Source organism: Vidua chalybeata, chromosome Z (assembly GCF_026979565.1).
Source record: "Vidua chalybeata isolate OUT-0048 chromosome Z, bVidCha1 merged haplotype, whole genome shotgun sequence".
Classification (NCBI taxonomy): Eukaryota; Metazoa; Chordata; class Aves; order Passeriformes; family Viduidae; genus Vidua; species Vidua chalybeata.
Window position 1 is genome coordinate 74582844 of NC_071570.1, and position 24503 is coordinate 74607346.

General features: G+C 41.1%; 2 protein-coding genes across 4 annotated transcripts in view; one reads left to right on the top strand and one right to left on the bottom strand.

Annotated features, from left to right (window-relative positions):
* Window positions 1-2084, bottom strand: part of XRCC4 (X-ray repair cross complementing 4) — a 143177-nt gene extending 141093 nt beyond the window's left edge. For all 3 annotated transcript variants that reach the window (XR_008428739.1, XM_053932630.1, XM_053932632.1), the window contains exon 1: window positions 1402-2084. The gene's annotated coding sequence lies outside the window, so the exon portion shown is untranslated. The remainder of the gene's footprint in view (window positions 1-1401) is intronic.
* A 1557-nt stretch (window positions 2085-3641) lies between these two features.
* Window positions 3642-24503, top strand: TMEM167A (transmembrane protein 167A). The gene is made up of 4 exons (XM_053931641.1): window positions 3642-3733; window positions 14007-14116; window positions 18926-18960; window positions 22126-24503. The coding sequence occupies exons 1-4, from the start codon at window positions 3731-3733 to the stop codon at window positions 22194-22196; spliced, it is 219 nt and encodes a 72-aa protein (XP_053787616.1). The 5' UTR covers window positions 3642-3730; the 3' UTR covers window positions 22197-24503.

Genomic DNA, 24503 nt, shown 5'->3' on the forward strand with positions numbered 1-24503 from the left:
CAAAAATTCCTTGGTGTGCTCTACTACTCAACTAAACAGTATAGAAAGCCTTTCACCACTAAAATATTTCTCAACACCAGGAAACACAGCCACAACCATGAACACTGCTCTTAAGGGACCTAACAGCAACAAAAAAAACCAAAAAAAACCCAAAAAAACCCCAGTATTCATCCTGAGTTTTTATTTAAATATCTGAATATTGCTATGTAAATCAATGTAGTTGTTTCAAGTTATGATTTATTTTTTTGATTTTGACCACCCAGCCCATTCCTGCAGACAACACCAACCAAGCTGTCCCAGCTCCTCAGAGCTGCTTTTCCATGACAAAATATTAATTAGGAGGGGAAAAAAGAACAAGGGAAACTGGAACAACACCATCTGAAAGCTGATTTTCCAGTCAATATCCCATGCCTGTCATAGCTGTATCCCAGAAGACACTTCCAGGCTAGGTGCAGCAATCTTTTGAATTATGCCACCAAGGGTCCCACAAAATCTTTAAATGACGTTTTCCCCACCACAGCAAATTGTTAATCAGAAATCATTTTAATACAGCACATGATGAGTAAAAATTCCCTTTTGAATAGCTGAGACTATTGGAAACCTCACTTGGAAATGAAATGTCTAGGGTAAATAAAGAGCATTTTTTGCAAAAATCTGCAATGGGTTTCAGGTGGGAGCTCAGCAGAAACCATCAAAGTAGGAAAAAAAAAGAAATCTATCATAAAAGGGCACATTTGCAAACAAAACTACACTAGAGGAAGCTAGATGACCACCTGAAAGCAGGCTTGGCTATGGTGTGAACAAGGACTGACAGCTGGAGTCTCCCAGGACCTTACAGAATATTTTCAATTTGAGTTTCTAATTCACATTGAGCATCCAGAAGCAAGTCCAAGCAGGCAAAACAACTCAGTTTATGCCTTCTATCTCCAACACACATAGAAAGAAGTCCAAAATTATTAATGCCTTTAAAGTCTTCAGTCATGTTGACCATCAGAAGCTGTACTGGTCAGTGATTATACTAACAACTTATTTCTCTTTACAACCATACTTCAATGTAACATCAATCAAACACTTCAAAGTGAAGCTATCCTAGGTAATAAGGCTATTTTTAGAATTGTCTTTATGCATTTAATGATTTTTTTAAATAAAAAACCTTGACGTGTGGTGGAAGGAAACCAATCCAGTGAATTTAATTCAGTAACAGGAAAAATATGTAGGAACATGCTGTGAGAAAATGTGCACACAGCAAAATGCTGACTACCTGTTAGACAGGTGGTTAAATCTGCAATGGAACGAACCTTTACAGGCACTAAACAATCTGGAGAAAAATCAGAACAAATCCAGAACCAACACAGTGCCTGAAGTCCACAGGACAGGAAAAAGTCACACGAGAGAACCCACCTCAAACTTTTACACCTGCTCGTGCAGGTAACATCCCAGGTAAATTCTGGTGATTATGAATCTGAAACCACGACTTCACAGAGATCTGTCAATTTACAGTGACCAAATCTACCACTGCTAAGGAAGCTGCTCTGTAGAAGACATAAACAGCATTTTAAGTGGACTGTGTAGGTCTCACTCAGCGTAAAGTCCTCTGCTTCAGTAAATCACTGCCTCAATTCCATGGGATAAATGCATTTTATACGTGCACATCAACCCCCCAGCCTCCCACAGCAGCTGCACAAAGTATGTCAAATGTTACCTCAAAATGTCATTGTAGAGAGAGGAAAAAAACTCTGTTTACCCTCACCAAAGGAAAAAGCAAAACTGTCCCACACCCAGCAGACCGGCAGGAATTTGGTGCTGAAACACAAAGAATGACAACAGACCCCAAAACCAAGCCACCACACTGGGAAGGTGGGTGGCTTACAAAACCACATTTATGAGGAACAGATTCCTTGTAACACTTCAGGAGTTCGTTATGACAGCAGCACTCGGGCACCTAGACATAAAGTCATCACTGTGAAAGTTTCTTCTGCAGCGACGACGTCTTCATTTTACTGAGCTCTCACAGCATCAAAGGTTATAGAACAACTTATTGTTGCTTTGGAGGGAATAACAAACAAACAAAACAAACACAAACCAAACAAAGCAAAACAAACAAACAAAAAAGTCTCCTGGAGGCAAAAAAAAAAAAAAAGTTGGAAATTCTTGGGCAGGTGCAGCTACAGGAAAGATGATGAAAAGCTCTAAAAGGAGAAAACGTAGCACAGGAGCCAAAATACAACAGACCAGTCTGGGTCTCACTATACAGAAGCAGAACTAACAGTAAGAGGACCCTAATTAAGAAACAGCCTCATTAAGGCGTTCTTCATGTTATAACGACCTCAGTAGCCAGTGGCTCACGCCCTCGGGCGAGGCAACACCCGCTGGGAGCCGAGGAACAACGAACAACCCAAAACAACAACAACAAAAAAAAACCAAAAAAAAAAAAAAAAAAAAAAAAAAAAAAAAAAAAAACAAACAAAAAAAAACCAAACCAAAAAAAAACCAAAAACGCACCAGAAGAACCAGTTGTCGCGGGGTTTTTTTGTACGTTTTTGCTTGTTTGTGGGGTTTTTCTTTTGGTTTTAGGGTTTTTTTTTTTTTGTTGTTGTTGTTGTTTTGATTTGGTTTTGCTTTTTTGGTTCTGTTTAGTTTTTTTGGTTTTTTGGTTTTTTTTCTTCTTTTTCCTGCGTCTCACTAAAAACGCGTGGCCCCTACGGCTCGGTGCGGGGTCAGTGCAGGGCTGACCCCGGTTATCCCGGGGATCCCGGCTGATCCCACACCGGGACACGGTCGGGGGCTTTCCCCGGTTCCCTCAGCGCCAGTGCGGGGTCAGTGCAGGGCTGATCCCGGTTATCCCGGGGATTTCGGCTGTCCCTATACCGGGACACGGGCCCTCCCCCGCTGCCCTCAGAGCCGTGAGGGCTCAGTGCAGGGCTGATCCCGGTTATCCCGCTTGTTCCCACACCGGGACACGGGCCCTCCCCCGCTCCCCTCAGTGCCGGTAAGGGGTCAGTAAAGGACCGATCCCGGTTATCCCGGTGATTTCGGCTGTCCCTATACCGGGACACGGCCTCTTCCCGCCCCGGACTGCCCTCAGTGCGGTGAGGGGTCAGTGCAGGGCTGATCCCAGTTATCCCGGTGATCTCGGCTGTCCCCACACCGGGACACAGTCGAGGTCCCCCCCGCTCCCTTCAGTGCCTGTGAGGGGCCAATGCAGGGCTAACCCCGGTTATCCCGGTTGTTCCCACACCGGGACACGAGCCCTTCCCCGCTCCCCTCAGAGCGGTGAGGGATCAATGCAGGGCTGATCCCGGTGATCCCGGCTGTCCCCACACCGGGACACGGGCCCTCCCCCGCTCCCCTCAGAGCGGTGAGGGGTCAATGCAGGGCTGATCCCGCTTATCCCGGTGATCCCGGCTGTCCCCACACCGGGACACGTTTCCCCCCCCCCCCCGCGCTCCCCTCAGTCCCGCCCGTGCCCGCAGGCGCGCGCGCGCGGGGCGGGCCGCCCGACCTACCTCCCGCGCCGCCACTTCCGCCTGCGCCGCGCCGGCCAATCAACGCCGCGTCCGCCCGCCCGTCCCGCCCCACCGCCGGCAGCGGCGGCCAATCGCGGCGCGCCGCGGCGCCGCCAGCCAATGGCGGAGCGCGGCCGCGCCCCGGCGCGCTGAGGGCGCGCGGTGCGCGCTTCCGCCCGCGGCGGCGGCGGCGGCCGGAAGGTGATGTGGCGGAGCGCGGCGCGATGGTAAGCGCGGGGCCCGCGATGGTAACCGGGCCCTCGCCGCTCCCCTGCCTCTCCGCGGCCCCCAGCCCGGCCCGAGCGGCGCCCCCGGAGGTGGCTCGCGCCATAAGCCGCGGCCCGCGGGAGCGGAGCCGCCTCAAGGCTTTGCTGGGAGCAGCGCGGGGCGGGTTTGCGTCAGGGGTTTGGTGACAGGAGAAAAACCCGGTTTTTGTCTGTGCGGGGCATCGGCGGCCGGTGCGAGGTCGGTCAGGTGCTGGGCGTATCTCTCGCGGGCTCCTGACGTCATTTTTTGCGATGCGTGACGTCACGGTGGCGTTATGTGACGTCACGCTCATCGTGCAGTGCGCCGTGCGCTGAGCGGCGTCATTGGCTGCGTTTCAGGGGTGTCATCAGAGGCCCAGGTCCACTTACTCATGAAAATTGTGGATTACGTATAAAAGTACATTTTTTTATATATAGATGTATATATATATATGTATATATATATAAAATTTTTATGTACGTGTATATATACATATATATATAATTTTTATATATGCATATATATAATTTTAATGTATGTGTATATATACATATCTATAATTTTTATATAAGTATATATATATAAATTATACATATATATATACACATATATGTATACATGGCCTTTTATAAAAATTATTTGTTTATGGCATATGCAATTTTTAAGAGTATAGACGTACATGCAATATAACTTAACATACAAATACATATTAAATTTGTTCATAGTTATGTAAATAGCTAAGACGTGTAAATACATTAAAAAAAACAGGTAAGTACGTCTGGAAGAGAATATCCATGCTTATATAGGAATTTATTATGTGTGTAACAAACACATGTGGATACAAAGGTACTTGTGTACATATTTATGGGTGTATGCAAATGTATGATTGAATATTTTAATAATTATGTATCATATGTTATACAATACATATATATAGCCATTATACCTTTTTCTATAATCCAGCCACATAAACAGTGTGGGTTTTATAAATATATATATATATATATATATATATATATATATATATACATATATATATATATATGTATATATATAAAATATGTGTTTAAATATATACATTCGTTATGTAGAGTTGGTCTAGAGGCAAATTTTTTTGTTTGGTTTTTTTTTTTTTTTGTGGGTTTTTTTGTGTTTTTTTTTGTTTTGGGTTTTTTTTTGCTTTTTTTAATTTTTTTGTTTTTGTGTTTTTGTGTTTTTGTTTTGTTTTTGTTGTTTTTTTGGGTCTTTGGGGTTTTTTTCTGGGTTTTTTGTGGGTTTTTTTTGGGGGGGGGGTTGTTTGTTTGTTTGTTTGTTTGCTTTGGCTTTTTTTTGTTTGTTTGTTTCCTCCCCATTTTTCCAGCCTCTCTGCAGGTAATACAAAGTAAGGGTTTGCATTTCTGCCACAGTTAAAGCAGAGCAGTGAAATACCTTTTCTTAGTCAAGGTTTGTACATTAAATATTTATTTATCAACGACGTTTATATGAGCAGAGCAGATACACGAATTTAAAATCAAAAGGAAAACCAAAGGAATAACTGAGTCAACTTAAGTTTTTTTTTTTTTTTTTTTTCCCTGTACTTTGTCCATAACTTCAGCACAGGTTTTGTTTTAAGATGGGAATTTTTGACATTTTTGGTTTGGGTTGACAGGGACCTTTAAAGATCACCTGGTTCCCCCCCTTCCATGAGCACTGACAGGTTATCCATCATTGCAGGGTTGCTGTGCAGTTTAAGGGAATATTGCTGTATTTCCTGTGTATTTACAGAAAAGATCAGCACCACTTGAAACAAAAAAAGGGTTCCCAGGCTCCCAGGTCTTGTCACCAGCAGGAAATTCCTGGGAGTTTCTCACCTGAGCTATTCCTTGGTGAACCTGCTCTAGTCTGGGGCTCCAAGCAGAACACAAAAGGAGTTTTTAAATGAAATTTATTTATAATTTATTTATTATATTTATATAATATTTATATAATATTTTTATATTTATTATTTATAATAATGAAATTTATTTTTATTAATTATTTATAATTATTATTTATAATTATGAGAGGCATAAATTATCTCAGGAGATCTAAAACACACGTGCAGAAAGCAACAGACCTCTAATCAGTGCCATGGAAAGGTGAATACAGAGAATTACAGCAGCAGCACACTCTTCTTTATTGTACTTAAAAGGGGTTTGAGGTGATAGAAAAAGGCAAGAGACCTTTGGTGTTGCTCAGTGGAATGATTAAATACAACTAGTTACTTAATATTATATTATTATGTCATTTATATTTTATATATTTTCTTAGTGATACGTAAGAAATATGCAACAGTAACTTAAAAACAAAGGTAATAATGTTTAAGAAGATTATGGCAAGTGTGTGAGATTATGTTAGGATTATCTTCTCCACTTGTCCCTGTTCCTTGCTGGAGGTTGCTCTGTGTGCTTCAAGGACCCTGAAGCAAGAAACTCTTGTAAGGATGGTTTGCTTATGATTTAATGGTGAAAATGAGTTTCTTCAGCATTATTGTGATGTTCGAATTTCTTCAAGACAGCAGCAGCCCTCCAGGATTTTTGTGTTGTCCATGATGCCACCTCTGGTGTCAGGGCATTTCAGGGGAAAACAAGGATAATTTTTGACCTCACATTTGACTGTGAGAGAGGAAGCAGCTGCTGTCTGTGTGTCATGAAATGGAAGAGATCAGAGCTACATCTCCAATTTATTCTCCTTGTCCAGAGAGTAAGAGCTGCAGTTCTGGCGAGCTAGCAGCACTCTGAATATTCTGTATACTGTAATATTCTGAAGCATGATTTCCAAAGGACTTTATGCCTTGGAAACTTTTCCTTCCATTGCTTTCCAAGCTTCCTTACCACGTCCTTCCTTGCTAAGCAGATGAGAACTTGAGCTGGGTGAAGGGCCAGCTGCTGCCAAACAGAAAAATATATATATATATGTGTAAGCTGACTTTTACCTGTCTTTTCTTATGTGAAAGCAGAAATTGTGGGATTTTTTTTTTCCTCTTCACTGCCAGTGGATAGGGAAAAAACTCACCATTTGACTTAAAGCAAAACCCTTGCTATTTTAACTTAAAGCAGCTATGGAAGCCAGTAGAAGCTTCTCAGTGAATTCCAAACTTGCTGGAAATGGAAGGGATGCACCAGGGATGCAGAGCTCCCTCATTTATTTAGGAGCAGAACCTATATTGTTTGCTGACTTCCACAAATCAGTTTGCCATGTGAGTGGATGGAAAAAGGGAAGACACCAAAGGTAATATTAAAGTTAGTGAGGAGCTTCTCACCTCCTGAAGGGTGGTCTTCACTTTACTTCACAGCAGAAATGTGAAGTTGCACTCAGACAGGATTTGGTGATGGAGAAAATTCAAAAGAAGTACAGAAAACTTGACAAAAACAGCTTCTTCTCTGTCACCCTCTGGTTGGGGCTGATCCTGGCCCCACATTACTACCCAAGAATTGATTTGGGAGCTTTCCACGAGGACAAACATTTTGGTCACAGTCTTTGTTGCTCTCTTAGTGTGGTGTTTATGGAAGGAAGGGGAGTTGCTCATAGAGCCAATTGTAAAAACATTCATTAGTAAATATTATTTCAAACCAAGCTGTCGGATATAAACATACCAGAACCCAAGACACTGCTCTGAAAAAGGAGCTTTCAGGAGTCTTCAAGTACAAAGTTTTGTTTATCTTATTCAGAATTACAAGAGTGAATCCATCCTCATTCAGATTTGCTAGCGGCTTTGGTTTTTATCATGACCTAAAGGTGCGTAGGTTTAAAAACGTCTTCTAGGTCATGTTACAATCTTAAAGTGTCTTTGAATTGTGAATTTATTTCACCTGAAGTGTTCCGTGTAGATACTTCTGTCACCTTAGAGGACGATGTTAAAGTACATTGTCAGTGTTTTATTTCTGTGATTATTGAACTGAGGAAATTATTCTGTCACGGTAAGATGGTCTCTTTTTTGGAAGAGTAGGATGCAGTGAGTCTGCTTTAACAGATTTACCCAGAATGACACTGGTTGTGAGAAACGATTTCTTTGCTGAGTGCCATAAAAAAAGTGAATGTCACAATTTAATTTTTTTGGTTGCTTGCGGCGTTGGACACCACACACATTCATTGTAAGAGTTTCAGCACTGAATATGTTTTTCTGCTAATGCACAGAGCCAGGCGTTCAGACTCAACAAAAGGTTTTGATTTTCAACCTGATGACTGTGGAAACAAGGTGGGAACAGCTGTGAAAAATATTACCTGTCTTCCAGATGCTAAATATTCAAACCATGCATGTGAACATCTGCCAAACAAGAGACTTGCAGAGGTGCTGTGGACCTGCCCAGGGCCAAGGGACGTGACAGACTTAGCAGAACTTGTCATTGTTTCTTAACTAAGTATATTTTTTTCCTGGTGTTTTTTTTCATCATGTTTGAAAGAGATGGTTTGACTATGAATGAGCAAAAAAAAAAAAATTGGTAAATAGTATACATAAAATATTTATAGTTCTGTTCTGTAGTTTTTAGGTAAATTAGAATATATCTTCTTTTTTGACAAGTTAGACTTCTTCCCATGGTCATGTTCACATTCCTGTAGCACCTTCTGTTGCAAACTCTTGATTTTTGCATGCTGCTTTTATTATAGGAAGAATATCACCTGATTCCAAGAGTGCTTTAGTATGACTCTTACCTCTTCCATTCACACACAGAGGCTTTACTGGTTTTTTCAGTTTCAGTACTAAATTGCTGGTGAACTAAACAGTGTGGTGTGCAATTTCAGACAGGAGAGTTGCTTAAAAAAAAAAAAAAAAGGCATTATTTAAAATACTGCTTTTCTCTAATGGGGGAAGACAGCAGAGGAAAAATATCTCTATAAAATTTAAAACTGCATAATCTACAGAGAAGACCTGAGGGAAAAGGTATTGTAAGATTTTACTGACATATCTGCCATAATTCTTTGTTTAGTAAATATGTGGACATACACACCTTTGTGGTTACAGTGACCCCAGGAAAAGACTTTAATAGTCACTTTGTTTTTCAGAGTGAGATATTTTGGTGAAATGCTGCATCTGCTAGCTGCTTGCAGCAAAAGTTCAGTTTTCAAGCTAGATATTGGGGCAAGGAGGGAGGAATTCAAACAAGTGTGAAATTTCAGCATCATCGCCCGGAGGTGTCTTTTCACTGCTGGTCTGTGGATTTGAATTACAGTAAAAATCCTAAATGTGCTAAAGTCAAATGAGCTTTTTATAGGGGAGGGCAACTGTGTCCATATGTTTAATTAAGTGTTTAATTGTTCGAGGAGATTGGTTATGTTTTTAAATAGATGTATTAGTCTTCAGTTGGCTGGAAAGCATACTTGTTAGTTGCACTTGCCATTTAAACTTGACAATGTGCTTCTCCAGGAAACAACTGGGAAAAAAAAATTCCCTATTTCCCTAATCAAGCCTTAGCTTACATTCTGTGAGTGCAAAAATACATCTTTCAGACAGAAATCTGAATGAACATTAAATACAGTACTTAAATTCTTTGGAAATAAAATACTGAGGAGAACATGCTGTAAATCCAAAGTAAAAAGCTTTATTTACGCTGGAACAACTGCATCTGACTGGTATTTGGATACTTACTAACACCCTCTGCTTACTTTTTTTGTGTACTTTTGCCAATAATTGCTTCAACTTCACTAATTTGCACTTTTTGTAATTTTTTTATGATGCTAATTAGCATGCCTCTTTACAAATGCTTGTTTTCCATTTGTTTTTATCAGATTGCATTTGGCAGCAGTGGGAAAATAATTATTTTTTAATAGATTGGAAAATAATACAATTAGATGTATGTTTTAATTCGTTTTTAGCAATTGCTTTGACTTTCAGGTTGGGAGTAGTACTGTGTGATTTATATCCTATTATTTTTCTCAATATTCCAAAGAATTTGATTTTACTGATGAAATAAGAGTTGCAGGGCCTAATGGAAACCCTAGATAATAAGCATTTTCTCTTTCAGCTTTGTATGAACCTCTTCGTTAAAATTTCATAGCTTGATTTAACTTTTCTGTGATGAAATTTTTATCAGCTCATGCTTAACTAAAGTTTAACTGCAGTATGCATGCTCTTGCTCATATTCCAGTATGAAAAGGGCAGCTGAATGATTGGGTATCAATATTTGGCTCCAGAAAACAATCATTCCTCAATTTTATTATACTGGGGAAGAAAAAAATAAAACTGTTCCAGAAAGACTGAATATTCTGCAGCATATTGCACAAAGTAATACTTTCTTAAAAATGTTCCAATTATTTATCTGTGTTTGCCCATATAAATTGGTTGTTACAATAGTAACCACAGGGCAAAGTTTTGCAACTTGCTGGCACTTCGATGGCCTCTGCTTTTATAGCACAGATGGATGAAATCATCATGGTCACGCTGCAATCAGAGATAAAATAATCATTTTGTAGATACTTTAAGCCTAGGGAAGGTTAAGCTTTGGTTTCAGTGCTAAGTCTGCAGAGATAAACTCAGAGAGCTTTTGTGTTAGGCTTCCTACCAACCCAAAAGGACAGCAGCATGGGGTTTATGTTCTCCTCCTGCACGTTTCATTTCCCCTGGAACCACAATACCGGGTGGTTTATTTTAAACAAAAGTTTGTGAAGCAAGGGGAAAATCAGCAGGTCCTTTGTGACACAGACAGTTGCACCAAAACCTAGGGTGTGGTTTATTACTGTGCTGCCCGGGGGTTGCATCAGTAAGGTGGTTTGTGAGTGTGGTGCTGTCTGCAAGGACAGGGAACAACGTGTCTGAAGCAGAGAATATTGGGGTAATGGAGTGAGTGAAAACTGCAGAGGTGGATAAATTACAGTGTCTTGTCTGTGGGTGTTGTCAGAGCAGGGAAGTGCTTAGAATTAGAGCATCCAATACAGCTATTTCTGCATATTGAATTAAATACTCCTGTGAAGTGCAGGACCTGTTGGTAATAAATTTAATGCTGAGGGACAGCACTGTTTGTGATGAGGTTTACAGGAGCTGTGCAGTTGTTGTCGTGATTCCCTGTCACGGCCACATAGGTAACTTTTAATTTTCAATCAACACTTAAGTGCATTAAACTTCAGTTTATAGTCAGATTCAGAGTATATTCAGACATCCCTAGCTGTACCACTTGATTTCCAACTAGATTCCCATGAGTATTTATTGTAATACAAGCCACTGCTGTTAATCCCAACACAATAAAACTTCCAGGAGTATTAATTCTTTATGGTTTATTATATGGAGTTTTGACTGAGATACATTATGATCAGGAAATAATATTGAGGCTTTTTTTAAAGGCCTGGTTTTGGGAAGGATTTAAAACAGCCTTTGGGCATGTAGCTCTCAAAGCTGAAGTCTATAGCCTTAAATTTCCAAAGACATTGGAATAAACTTGTCTCACACGAGTTCAGGTGAATACAATACCTCGTTAGTGTTGCAGGTGATGTGGTGGTGCTGGACACAGGAGGGGGCACGGGGGGAATGAGACAGAATGGAGCAGCTGAGGTGTTCCCACTGTGTCAGAAATGCACCAAATGCAGGTGTAGAAAATTTCAGCCCATGGAATTAAAGCCTGCACTGTCTGAAAGCAGAATAAAATGCCAGTGCTGGTTCTTTCTGGCTTTGCAGCACGAGTCTTAGGAAGTTGGTTGTCATTTCAGCCTCATGAGGACACAGTCTAAGAGACAGCACCAGTTTCTCCATGCGCTCAGATCTCTTTGTAGTGGGAATGAGGCTCACAGGACCTACCATAAGCCAGTCAATACTAGTCAAAAATTGAAATTAATACATTTTCATCAGAACAGCCCAGTCTAAACAAATGAACAGCAGCACATCTACGTTGTCCAAGTAGCTTGGTATGTGAATGCAGTGTTTTTTTAAAGGTTTCTGAGCAATGTATAACTCTTGCAGCAGCTTCTAATTACATCAGTTGGAGCAGCCAGATGTAGGTTGCTGCTCTCTGTGAATTCAGCTGGGCCACGAGAATTACTTCAGATGTGAAGAGTGAAGCCGTCTTAATTCAGGAATAAATTCTCATTTCCAGGAATCGTAAGCAAATTTTGAAGCGCTCACATCTGCCCTTTCAAAGAGGCTGTGCAGATAAACGTGTCATTCAGGGCACGTTTCAGTGGAAGGGCAGATGCGATTACAGCCACGCATATCTGGGGAAACACGTGAAGACCCCAACAAAGAACAATTATATACGATTATATACTGCCCCAGTTGATTGACTGGTAGCACATTTCATGAGTATACACTTACAGCCCCTGCTTAAGAGGAAGCAAGCGTGCCCTTGTGCCATTTTGCAGTGCCGGAGTGCCCGGTGCCGCCTCGGGAAGCAGCTGCAGGAATTCATGGGAACGCAGGGCTGTGAGCTGTCAGAGCAGCTGTCTGTCTGTCCCGCAGGACTGATCGAGTTAATCAGTTGATAGGCAGTATCTGGCTGTGCTGAGAGCAGCCGCTCCTGGATCCGGCCCCGCCGCGTTCCTAGACCCGCAGGAGCCAGGGGGAATTGAGACTTCCCTGGTTTCTGGAGCTGGCAGAAACTTCTGCTGAGCACAAAGGCTCCAGAGGCTGGGGATGGCAGCGTGTTGTCCTTTCTGAGGAGTCTGTCCATTCGTTTATGACATGATGGGGCAGAAGGAGGGGCTAGTTGTGCTAAAATGCCTAATTAAACATGATTTCTCAAAGGCTGGGGCACAGGAGTAAACCAAGCAGCCTCATGGTTGGGACAGGAGGGCTGGCTTTGGATGTGGGATCACTGCTCCCTCATCACAAAAAGGGTGGGTTTCAGGGCTGCTGAAATCTCTCCTATACAGGGTGCAGTGTCAGAGCATCTCTGATGCTGCTTCTTAACAGGGTGGCCTGTTGGACCCCATTAGGTTAAATACTGAAACTGCTTTAGATTGCTAACCCTGCCTAAAGCATGTATTCAGACTGGCGGCTCTGTGCATGTTCTCATATGATTCATGGAGACTTCTAAATAAGATAAAATTTTTTGTTTTGTTTTGCTGTTGATTTTGGTGGGTTTTGGTCACCAGGATTTTTTATCTCAGTATTGGAACACTTGTGTGTGTTCCAACAGCTTTCCTTCTACTAGAACTTCTCGTTTTTCTCTCCTAATTTCCTGCTAGTGCCATACTGAACTGGAATATTGTGGGTTTCTTTTATAATTCTCATTAGCTAGGTAGATTTGATCATCAGAGATTGAAAACATTATAATTTTGTGACAGAGGAAGAAAGCATGTGCACATCAGCAGAGATGTGCCTCAGGCTGCGTGGAAATGAAGGCTCTGATGTGCCCTAAAATATGCTTGGAGAAGGAAATGCCAATGTATTATCCCTTCCTAAGTGCTAAATATTTACCTTTAATTAAATACCACTACTCGGCCATCTGGGTTGAGCAGTATGAACACAGGAGATAGAAGTTCCTCAGAATTCCAGAACAAAGAGTGATTTATTGCGTTTGCTTTGAGTTTTTTTTTTTTGAGCTCACACTAAATGAGATTTGCAAATGAGCATAGCAGAGCAAGGGTAAAATAAAGCTTTTTGAAATAAACAATTGCCTCTTACACCACCTGGTGCTGTTACACTGACCAGAATGTCAGCTGAGACACTTAAGAGAAACCCCAAAACCATAAAAACAAGGCTTATGGGATGCACTTTCTGCCTATTACTGATACTTCACGCTGTAGTAAATTGCCAACTATTGCAGCAGTTTCTCGAGAATTGTCTCTTCTTACTGCCACTAGGCTGATCAGTGTTTGCTGTCAACAATAGAACAGCACAGTCCTAAGGCAATTTCATCAATTTCTTCAGGATTTACCATAGAACTAGAACTTCTGAAAGTGTATTTACAATAAAGATGTTTTCAGTTTACAATCAGAACGTTATTTGAAAATAAAAGTAATCAGTTATCATAGTGCAGGTGGGCTTAACTCTGTATATTTCTACAAATCTGTTAAATTTGGCCTGTAGCCTTTAAAAAGTGGTATATTAACAAACCTACTGCACATTTTGTGTTACTTTTTGTCTTGGCTACTACTGGTTTCCTTGCCAGTCAGTCCTCACCTCTACTTTCACTACCACCACAGTGTTCCATTGATGCAAAGGTTTTCTGGCTCCTTGTAGGTTTCATTTTGTTGAAATGTGTTGTCTAAGGGGTCACCCATTTTTTCCAGGACTTACACTTCGAGAGGAAGTGGATTCCAGTGCATTGCAGAGGTGTAATTCTTTGTTTTCCTGATTCTCTTCCGTAGTCTGCCATCTTCAACTTCCAGAGTCTGCTGACTGTGATCCTGCTGCTCATATGTACCTGTGCCTACATCAGATCCTTGGCTCCCAGCTTACTGGACAAAAATAAATCCGGGTATGTGGCCTGATCCTTTCAAACATCCACAAGCTGTGTGGGTTCTACTGCAGCCTTTCAGCATCTCCTGATGAAGTCTGTGATAATGCAGATCCTGCTTTGAAAATTTTCTTTCTTTGAAGATAAAAATCTTAATTTTGTACCTCACAATAGAGTGCAATATGGTATTGGCAAGCACCTAGTTGTAGTTTTATTGAAAGAATTTATTAGCTTGCTAACCTTGCTAATACTGCGTTATTAATCTTCTAGATTTGTTGCTTCATTGGTAGATGCTTATTAGAGATACAGAAATGAGAGACAGAAATAAAACATTCTCCTACACGTGGCTATTGTTGCAGTGATTTATTTTTGATTCTTAGGGTGGGTAAGAAACCAGCAGAAACTGGCTTTTTCCTTGTTTTCAAGATAGGTGTTTTGCAGATAGACGTTTGAAACACAGCTTTAGCAACAATCTGTAACTAAAAGAAAACTAAAAATATTTCTTAAAATAAGCAACGTGGTCCCCTTGTGTGGTCTGTTCAAATCACAGTGTTGTATTCTCTAAGATGAGGGAATTTCTAGAAGAGTCTTTGAAAACTTCTGCAAACCTAACTTTATTTTTTAATCACATGGATGCTAGCTGTGATCAGAACTATGATTTAAGTCTGGGTTTCTAGTAACCATTGGGCAGTTGTGACACAGAAATCTCTGGGGCTGTCCACAGAACTTCAGTTAATGCTGTCACCTCAGGTTAGTGCAAAGGAGATAATATTTGTAGAAGCAGGAGGTAATTCTAGGTGGAAAAACAGACAGGCTTTTGGATTCTGAGTGTTTGACTTCTCCACTTTTGCCATTAGGTCATTTCCTGTTAAATAAAATTTTCTTCTTCCCTAAGTGTCTTCCATCACTTTGGCATTTAAATTCAGAAGTGTCCAGTTTTTAATAGTGTTGTGGCCAAGAACCCCAAGTGTTTGTTTTCTGAAAACCTTCTCTGTAATTAACCTCTGGTGTTGCTGTTTTATTATCCATGTTTTTTTTTTTTTTTTTTTTTAATTTAGCAGTGTAAGATACCCAAATTACACCAGCTTTTTTTTTTTTCTTAATTTGGAGTTCTAACATGAAAACACTCGTGTCCTTTTATATGAGGCCATGAAATTGTCACTGACATGAGAGGTTTCTTTGGATGGAAGTAAAGATGGAAGAAAGGATGACTTCATGAAGGACAGGGAGTGGGGGGACGAGGGGAGTTTGGGTGTCTGCTGGTGGAAGATAACACAATAGTCAATGAGGTATACACAGTAAGAAGTAAGAATGTTTATTTTACTGATTAAAATTTTAGTGCTGTTCTTGGCAAGGAGTATTTCCTTTAATCTGGAGCTACTCTGTTTATTCTTGAGGCAAATCTGTCTGGAGTACAATAGAACTCTCTTCATAAAACGTTTCCAAGGGGTGCTGACACTGTGGAGGAGTTGGGCGTTTGATGTGTAGGCTTGTATTTATGTAGGTGTAGGTCATACCGTTTTGTATGTATATATATATATATATATACATATATATATATATATATATATTTGTAGACTACTTTGTACTGGAGAATAAAACCTTGGCCTGGAAGCAATGAAAGTTGTTTCCTGTATGGTAGATGTTTACATGGAGCTCATATGGAGCCCTCTCTTCTAACGTGCTCCAGGCTCCAATGGAAACGTCTGGACATGTGGGATGAAAAAATTAAAATTACAAACAAAATAAAGCAAATTCTAGTGATACTTCAGTATACCACAGAGATGTTCTTACCTCATCATTCCTGGTCCAAATTAAAGGCATAAAAAAGTAGCAATAAAATACTAAAGTGATGGAGAGGGGGAAAGTTGGTAGTTACTCACTGTATTTCTAAGTCAGTGGTGATTTTGCTGAGGATTTAGGTCTGTGGATAATAAGTGAAGAAACATATTTCTGTTGGTTGAGAGACGCTGTTGCACAGTGATGTCACCCATCCTCATAACCCTCTATTTCCTCCCCCTCATTTCTACCAAAGTGTGTCTTTTCCTACCAAGCCAAACAGAACCTTAAACCTTCATTTTCCCTGAATGTTTCCATGTGCTCACTCCTGAGCAGCAGTGTTAAAGGCTGGGAAAGCAAGTGGAGATTTACTGTTTCATGCTAACTAGAGGAGAATGTGCACCACAACATAATTCTCTCCTCCCTGCTAACCAGAAAGATGTGTCAGCTCATGTGCAGCAGAGATCCCCCTTTGATTTTCCATCAGCATTGCAGTGGGGATGTCTCACACTCCCTCCTGCAGTGGCACTGGGCTTCTCCTGGTGAACACATGGCTTTTTTTGCAGCACACCCAGCCTTACCATTTTAAGGCTTCATGAACTCCTCCTCAGCTTAAAGAGATTCCATTTATTTGGGGTTTTTGTCTTCCAGGTAACCACCACCACCACTTTTCACAAGGAGTGCTTTTAGCATTTAGCACTTGAGAGCCAGGAATCTGCAGCAATCCGTGCACTTTTGGGCTGTGGCTGCCAGAAAGAGCAGGGATCCCAGCCAGACCCACACCTTCACCTGCATCCAAACAAGGATGGAGCAGAACACCAAGGGTGGAGAAGGAATAGTGCAGTCACACCAAGGAGTAATTGTTTTGGAGCAGAGTTATTCAAGGCCGCATCACTTCTGTAGTAACCAAGCAGGTTTTGACTTGAAGAGGTTCTTCTTATGGACATGGGATGAGCACTAGTGGAAAAACCAGGGGAGGAGGAGGTCTGCACAGGCTTTTCCTGCAGTGGGAACTCCCCAGTTCTTCCAGAGGGTATATCATTAGAAGGCCCAGAATTCAGTCTGCTTCTGCTCAGCAGCAGGTTGTGTGGACCAACAGAGGTCCAGAGGTCCAGAGCTGTTCCAGTAGCACAAAAGCCTCTTAAAATGTTCTGGTGTCATCATGGGAAGGCTGGTCAGTCCTCATGTCAGTGGCTTCAGGTTCATAACTTGTTAATTGCAGTTGTTGAGGGCAGCTGGTGAAACCCCATCCTCTGTTTTGTACCTGGCACATCAGGTAGGAAAATTCCTGCTCTCACCAAGGGGGCTTTGTAGGGCAATGTGCAGTAGTGGCTTCAGATTAGTCAAGAAATCCCTTAGAAGATGGAAAAATACCCTTGCTGGCATTTTTGAGATGGTGAGGCAAACTCAACACACTTCTATGCTGCCTCAAAGGTTTAATACTCTTTTTCCCATGCAAGATTCTTCAAAAGTATATGAACAGAATGGTAGTGTTTCATTTCTTTGAGCTCCTGGGCAAGCTTTTGAGAGATGGCAATATGAGAAGCGGGGCTGTGGAAGCTGTCCTGTTGGTTTTGCAGCATGCAATCTGTAAATTGTAATTTTACAGAGAGTGAACAACAGTTTTGAGAACCTGAGGTGCTATCAACAGAGCACTTCAGGGCTGTGCATTTTGCTCTGTAAGATTTCCACATGAATGCCTTTGTACCTGCACACATCTTCAAAAAGTGCATAGATGTCTTCAGGTTACTTTAATGTATGACCTCTTAGCCCTCAAAAGTGTGGTGGTCTGTATGCAGGGATCATTACTTCTGCTTGTGGAGCTACATAAAAGCAGGAAGAAAAAGAGCTTTGGCTGTACAGAAATATAGTCAAAACCAAATACGTATATGTGCATGTATATATATTTTGCTTGAGGTAAAACTAAAATCTAAAGCACCGATGAGAATGCCTGTTTTCTAAAAATGGAATTGGAATGCTGTTCATGATGAATTTGTCAGTAAGGGGTACGTAAGTCAAAAAGCATTTCACTTTGAGTTTGAGCATCTCAGTCACTTGCTGCCACCCTTGGTCTTCACCTGCCCAACACTGAATCTTTGTCTCAGAAACAGAGGAGGCTGCTGAATGGACAGAGAGATGCTGAAGTAAACCAAGACCATAAAAGAGGACATAAAATGGAAATAGCAGAGAAATAATAGATATGTTGACAGCTCAAGCATGCAGGAGCAAGTGGCCCAAGCTTACCTGTCTGCATTTAAATGTGTTAAAGTAAGCAACTCTCAGAGCCCAAAAAAGGGTAAAGACAATCAAACCTTTGTGGGTATGAGTTCAGAACGTTATTTGTGGGGCTGTATCTGCTACCTGCTTGATGGCATTTCTCCAAGTGCTTCCCCACAGTGTCCTGTGCCATGCTATGAAGGAAACCTTCCTGCAGACAAGCTTTGAAGGGCTGAGATCTATCTGCTTACACAGGACACCTCGGCATTGTTCCCCTTGTCTTCCTCAGACCCTAAAGCAGTCCCTGCTCCTCTGGAGCTGTCAGCATGAGATGATTTTAGTTACACAGAGAAGTTGTAGGTTTGTGACATCCCTTTGGGTGTTCCCGACATTGAATTCTGCTTTTTTCCATTGCTGTTTCACTTGAGAGAGGTAACGTCCTGGGCAAGCAGCACAGGAGAGACATGAGCAAGGAAAACATTGGTAAAAGAATAAGAAAGAAACAGAAGAATTGGGAAGCTTTTTTCTTCATAATATTTTCTGTCTGGGGGACTTTGTTGTAGATAAATATGGGGTTCTGATGAAATCTTTAGATCTGAATGAGTTCAATGCATCTTTGCATGCAAAAAAAAAAATCCCTGCTAGACTTAGAATTTTGCCACTTCTGTAATACATACTCTGTATTCTTATGTGCTGGTATCTGCTGTTTTCTGGTGTTCAGAAGGGAATCTAGCTGACAAATTACTGTCAATTCAGATTATTTTAACATAAAGAAAATCAGTTGACTTGGATGTATTAAACCAAGAGCCTAATGAATTTGTTTTATCTTTACAGACTGTTGGGGATATTCTGGAAATGCGCCAGGATTGGTAATTATTTTTTTTTTTTCCCTTTCAAAATCCTTAGGATCAGTCCTATATCTAGCATAATTTATTAGGATAATGTTGCCAGGTAGCAGTGAAAACCATACACATCCTTTGTCTTCAAAAATGCAGGTTTTAACCTCCATTAAATAAGGGGGCAGGATATTGCTTTCTTAGATTAGCATCATGGAAATCCTGTATCTTGTCATGTCAGTTCATATATCCAGTGTTATATTTTCAAAAGTCTTCTGCTCTTCTTGCCACATCAAACAACCAAGGGTGTATTTCTAACATGCAAAGAAATCAATGATTTCTTAAACTGCAGTCTGTAATTGCAATGGACTGTTGAAAAAACCCCAGATATTTACCTTATAGTAATAAAACAACATGGAGTTCATAATGCATTAAGGTTCTGTTTAAGCATAAATGTGTTTTTTTTCCCCTCTCCTTTCTTTGCTCAGCTTCTGTGCACTTTTGAATTACACAAAGCTGTTTGTGTCAAGTGACATCTGCACACAGGCTGATCAGCTCTATCTGATTCTTGACATTTTCCCATAACATTGGTTTTATATTTATTTTAATCCTTATCCTGAATTTATTTTGAGAAGGAAATTGGAATATGCAACAGAAGTTTAGTCTTAACATTAAGGTATATCCATGTTTGAGAAAAAAAAAACCTACTAACCCATCATCAGTGTTCAAACTGCATTGTTAATTCAGAGCAGAAACTTTGAACTTGTAATTGTAGATCTTCCTACTTGTCATTGAACCTAAAGAAGGCCTTTATGATTCCCTTTCTACATTCCCAGGCAGAACATTTTACAGGATGTCAAAAAAGCATTGACACAAAAAGAGGGTTTTGGTGAAAACCGGTTGTTAAAATGATTGCAGATATTGTCCTATTTAGATAATAGACATAGCAGAACCAATTTTAGTGCTGTAATTGAAAGATACTGGGAAGGTGGCAGCTGTCAGAAATTAATTTTGAGCTATACCAGTGAAAACAAATCTAAAAATTCAGCTGCATTAGGGTTTGTTGAAGTTTGAAGAGAGTGCCTCACCTTACCTTGCCATCATCTTTGTAGTTAAAAAAGTGCAAGGATATTTTTTTCAATTAGCTATGTTTCTTCTGCAACTTGCATCTAGAGTGGACCACTTTGACTTTCTTTTAGACTGAGAAGTGGAAATGGGCTCTGGAGATGATTCCTACCATTTATGTGTGTTAATCACAAAGGCAAGTAGAAAGTGTAGGTTTTAAAAATGAAAATGTCTGCTGGCTTCCTTTACATTTCACATCCCTGGTATGTTTAAACAACCTTTTCACATGTACATAAGATCTTAATCACCGGCAAGTGGTTACATATTTACAAAGTTGTGTAAAATAATGTTTAATCCTGCCACATGGTGATTTCTCTTTTAAGAAAATTAAGAGCAGAAAAGCATAACCCATATGAAAATTGTAATACCCTGAACCGTAGGAGTTGGACTTCCTCAAAATTTATTTTAAACAGATGTGAAACTGCAGACATTAATTCGTTCAGTTATTTGAAGTTTAATTAAATATATGCCAGATCATGACAGAATCTTGTAATGTCACCGGGCAGTCAATCCTGTGTATGGGAGATGTCACTGCAAGTATTTTATTTTTCTTTTACTGTGGGAAGTTTGTTCCCTCTGTGTTTAAAGGTCCTGCTGGTAAAAGAAAAGACTTTTTTTTCATTAAAATTGCACCATGCTAGACATGGGAGCCTTGGTGGTTTTTTTCTTTAATGTTTCTCTGAAAACTCTGATAAGGTGGTTTGTAAAGACAAAAGACCTCACACAGCAAAGGGAAACTGAACTTTGCTTAAAGCAAACAGCCCCAGCTCTGTCTTTATACTGTTGGGTGTGTAAAAACAGGGATATTCTCACTTGAAAGACACATTCCAGTATTAACACTCCCTGGCAGTTCTGTAGGCTGGAGGTCTCTCCAAGGAGAACTCAGAGGAACCATGAAGAATAAAGTTTAAGTGTAGAAACATCTTGCTAATTAATGGAGAAAGTGCTCATGTAAGTAGGTACCAGTGTGATTAACATTACTGATGTTCCCCTGGTTGTGCTACAGTTCCCCACCTGAAAATATTTTGTTTCTTGGTGATAAAGAGACCTCTGTAACGTTCTGTCCTGGACCAAATGGGCAGGAATAGATCTCTCACGATTGCTTTTGCTGCCAGATAAAAGTCTGTTAATGGACTAAACTTAAACTTCCTTCCCAGTTTGCCCTGGGAAACTGTGATACCAATTTGAGAGAGTCTGAAAATAAAGGTGTTCTGTGCAGCTTCTGCGATCTGCTGACCATTTTTTGGGACCAGACCCTCTCCACACGCTAGCAATCTTACGTCTTCTTAGCAAAGCAAAAAAAAGGCATCTGGCTCTGTCTGGGCAGCTGTGAGCTCACAGCTCTGGCTGCTGCGTGACACCCTGCACAGGAGATTCACACTGCAGGTGGCAGGTACCAAGACCAGACAGCACCAGCTGCACCTCAGCTGATACAGAACTGCTCCTGAGCAGCCACAGAGGGGCAGAGCAATCAGAAATGGGCTGTCCTGGGCGGCTTTCCACTGCCTGCCCGCTGACTTTGGCACTAGGAGGTAGCAGCAACATAAAACTGCACCTCAGAAAAGTTGGTTTGTAGTGAGATGGAAGCCCTTACATGGGCCCTGAATCACCCAGTGCCACCCCTGCCATGGCAGAGACACCTCCCACTGTCCCAGGCTGGTCCATGTGTCCAACCTGGCCTTGGGCACTGCCAGGGATCCAGGGGCAGCCCCAGCTGTGCCAGGGCCTGCCCACCCTGCCAGGGAACAATTCCTGGTTGCCAGTGTCCCATCCAGCCCTGCCCCGTGGCATTCCCTCAGGTCCTGTCGCTCCATGCTGTGCTTACAAGTCCCTCTGTTAAAGCAAAGAGCCTCAGCTCTGTTTTTATGTAGCAAAGTAACCCTGTTCTACATCTGAGTTTCTCCATTCCCGTGCGTGTTCTTTGTGAATACACAGCTGTGCCTTTCTCCAGCTAGAAACGTTGGATACCAGTTTGCACATGCTGTGGCAGAATTACCCTAGACTAGGAGCAGGTGGGTCTGTTTAGCCATGCCTGAGTTTTTGTTTGTTCTGGGTTCTCTCCCCTCCTGCCAGGTGAGCGCAAGAGCCCCTACGTGGCCGTGTGCTGTGTGGTGATGGCCTTCAGCATCCTGTTCATGCAGTAGCAGCTGGAGAGTGTCCCCGAGTGCCCCACAGCAGATCTTGTGTCAAGAAAGGATGGGAAGCCTCAGCAAGTCTCCTCTCACACGATGGATAACCTGTCTCCTGGTGGACACCCCTGCAGATGGACCAGCATTAGTGATCACAGCCCAGATGAGATGTGCTGGTTAATGCCAGGTCAGCACTGACACTCCTGCTGTAACTCGTGGAAGGGTGTCTGGTGCATGTCTGAGTTTCAGGGGAGCTCTTCTCTTTCTTCTTTTTTTCTTTTGGATTTTTTTTTTTTTTAACACCATGCAGTTGAAAAGGCTTGCTGTTTTTAATTCTTTAAAATTTCTTGTCCAGTAGATCTGTTGAATGAAACGTTAAAATGGGAAATCAGCCACAGCAATAAGACCACCTTTTGAAGAATAAAGAGCATTTTGGCTCTAGGGGATGTTTATCAAAGTATTTTTAGTTCTTGCTACCTAAACAATTCCTCTTGATTTGTAAGTGATGGCTCCACTTTCATCCTAAAAATACGACCTCTGACCTAAGTTACACTCAGCTATTTGTTTCTAAATGTGTAATTTCTCAAATAATCTCTCAATATTTCTGTTGTTAAGATAAGATGTGAAATAAAGGCAGGGACCATAATTGTAGTGATGTCTGATTAGCTGCTGAGAAGGCAGAGATGGGGGATCTGAGACACCTGGGTTGCTCTCTGTAAAATACCACATGTACTCATTTTTAGAGGTCCCAAAATGTTGTGAAAAGGATCCAAAAGGCTCTGCTGCTGCTGTTGCATGCATGGAAAGATTTCTGAATTAGCAGAGTGAACAGCTGCAGATAAGGAAGTTGCATGTCATAATGTAAAGGTTGAAGCAAATAAATTACACTCACCAGTAGTAAAGATTACTTTTAATGATACCTCCCATTAGGACTTATTTCTTAATTTTGCACACGTTTAGTGATCTAGTGACTTCTTCAATAATGCCTGTCACGTGTGTGTTGTATCAGACAACGGTGTGACTTCATACTGGCTGCATGTGGGAGAGTTGTCTGTTTGCAGTATTTGTTGTTCTGGAAGGGCTTCTGGTCAGAAGAAACAAAGCTAAAAAGTAAAACACACTTAAAGGTATGTTAACTGTTGTCATTCTTGTTTGAAAACCTTATTTTCATCAATCCAATTTATCCTGCAAGTAGGAAAAAGGTGATTTTGAGTTATGACCTTTGTGTTGTCTCACACCTACCCGCAACTCTAAATCACCATCAGAAGTAGCCATCCAAACTTTTCTATTCTGGGCTCAGGAAAAAAAGATTTCTCTAATTTGGACCAAATAAATACCCCTGGCTGTGAACCAGAGCAGTGCAGAGCTGTCGGATTGTAACCATGCTGTGCACACACAGAAGAAGACTGGGCAGGAGATGAGGGGAGTGCAAAATCTGCTCTGTAACTTTAAATCTGGATGCTGCTCCAAACAGGGCATCAAAGCAACTCAGGTTTGGATTTCAAAGGAGCTGTTCCTCAACAGGGGGAAGGGAGATTCCTAAAAAGTCTTGAGTTTTGACTGTCAGGTGCATACATATTAAAAATATGCAGAGAATCAGCTGGTAACTTTTTATGAGCACTTATATTCTAGTTATTACTTCTGTTGATAAACAGTGGCATTTTTATTGTATTCACTCATTTCCTAGTCATCCAAGATGTTCTGATTACCAGATGAATTCTTAATAAACCATGGGGTTTAGCTGCAAGTAGGAATACCAGTGAAAGAACCCAGTGAAATTCTTTGTTCTGAGTGTCTGAAATCTACTAACATGGAGGAACTGTGTTGCAAAAACCTTCTCTGTTAAAGTTTTACCATCCAAGAAGCTCAGACAAACCTCTTCCCATTTGTTACTTGTTGTTCAAACTTTATTTGTTATATAATGCAGGTGATGGATGCTTAGTTGGGATTTTTTTTTTTTTTTTTTTTCCTCCTAAATGACATATTCAGGCTGTTCATTAGGAGCTAGCTGCATGGCTGCTCAACAAAACTGTCTGGAAACAAGATCTTTAACCTGGCAAACTGCAGTTGTTCTGAAATTGGTGCTTCAGGCAGGTGTTTGCCTCAGGAGTAGGTCTTTGGTTTTCAAGTTTTTAGCTTTGAAGAGACTGATACTTCATGTCTTTTAGTAAGATATAAATACTGGTTTCCCAGGTTAGAATCTTAAAACCATTTTGCTTTCTTGACTTCCTTTTTGTCATGCAAAAGAGTTGGCACCCACAGCAGGTCTGTACGCCTTTCCCTGTGCAAAAGGAACAGTGATTAAATGTGACTGAAGCTGTA

Bases quoted from the DNA above. Each gene is read 5' to 3' on its own strand.
- TMEM167A (XM_053931641.1), top strand. The intron at 14,117-18,925 runs GTATGTGGCCTG...TTATCTTTACAG, and splicing joins CTGGACAAAAATAAATCCGG to ACTGTTGGGGATATTCTGGA. The intron at 18,961-22,125 runs GTAATTATTTTT...CCCTCCTGCCAG, and splicing joins CTGGAAATGCGCCAGGATTG to GTGAGCGCAAGAGCCCCTAC.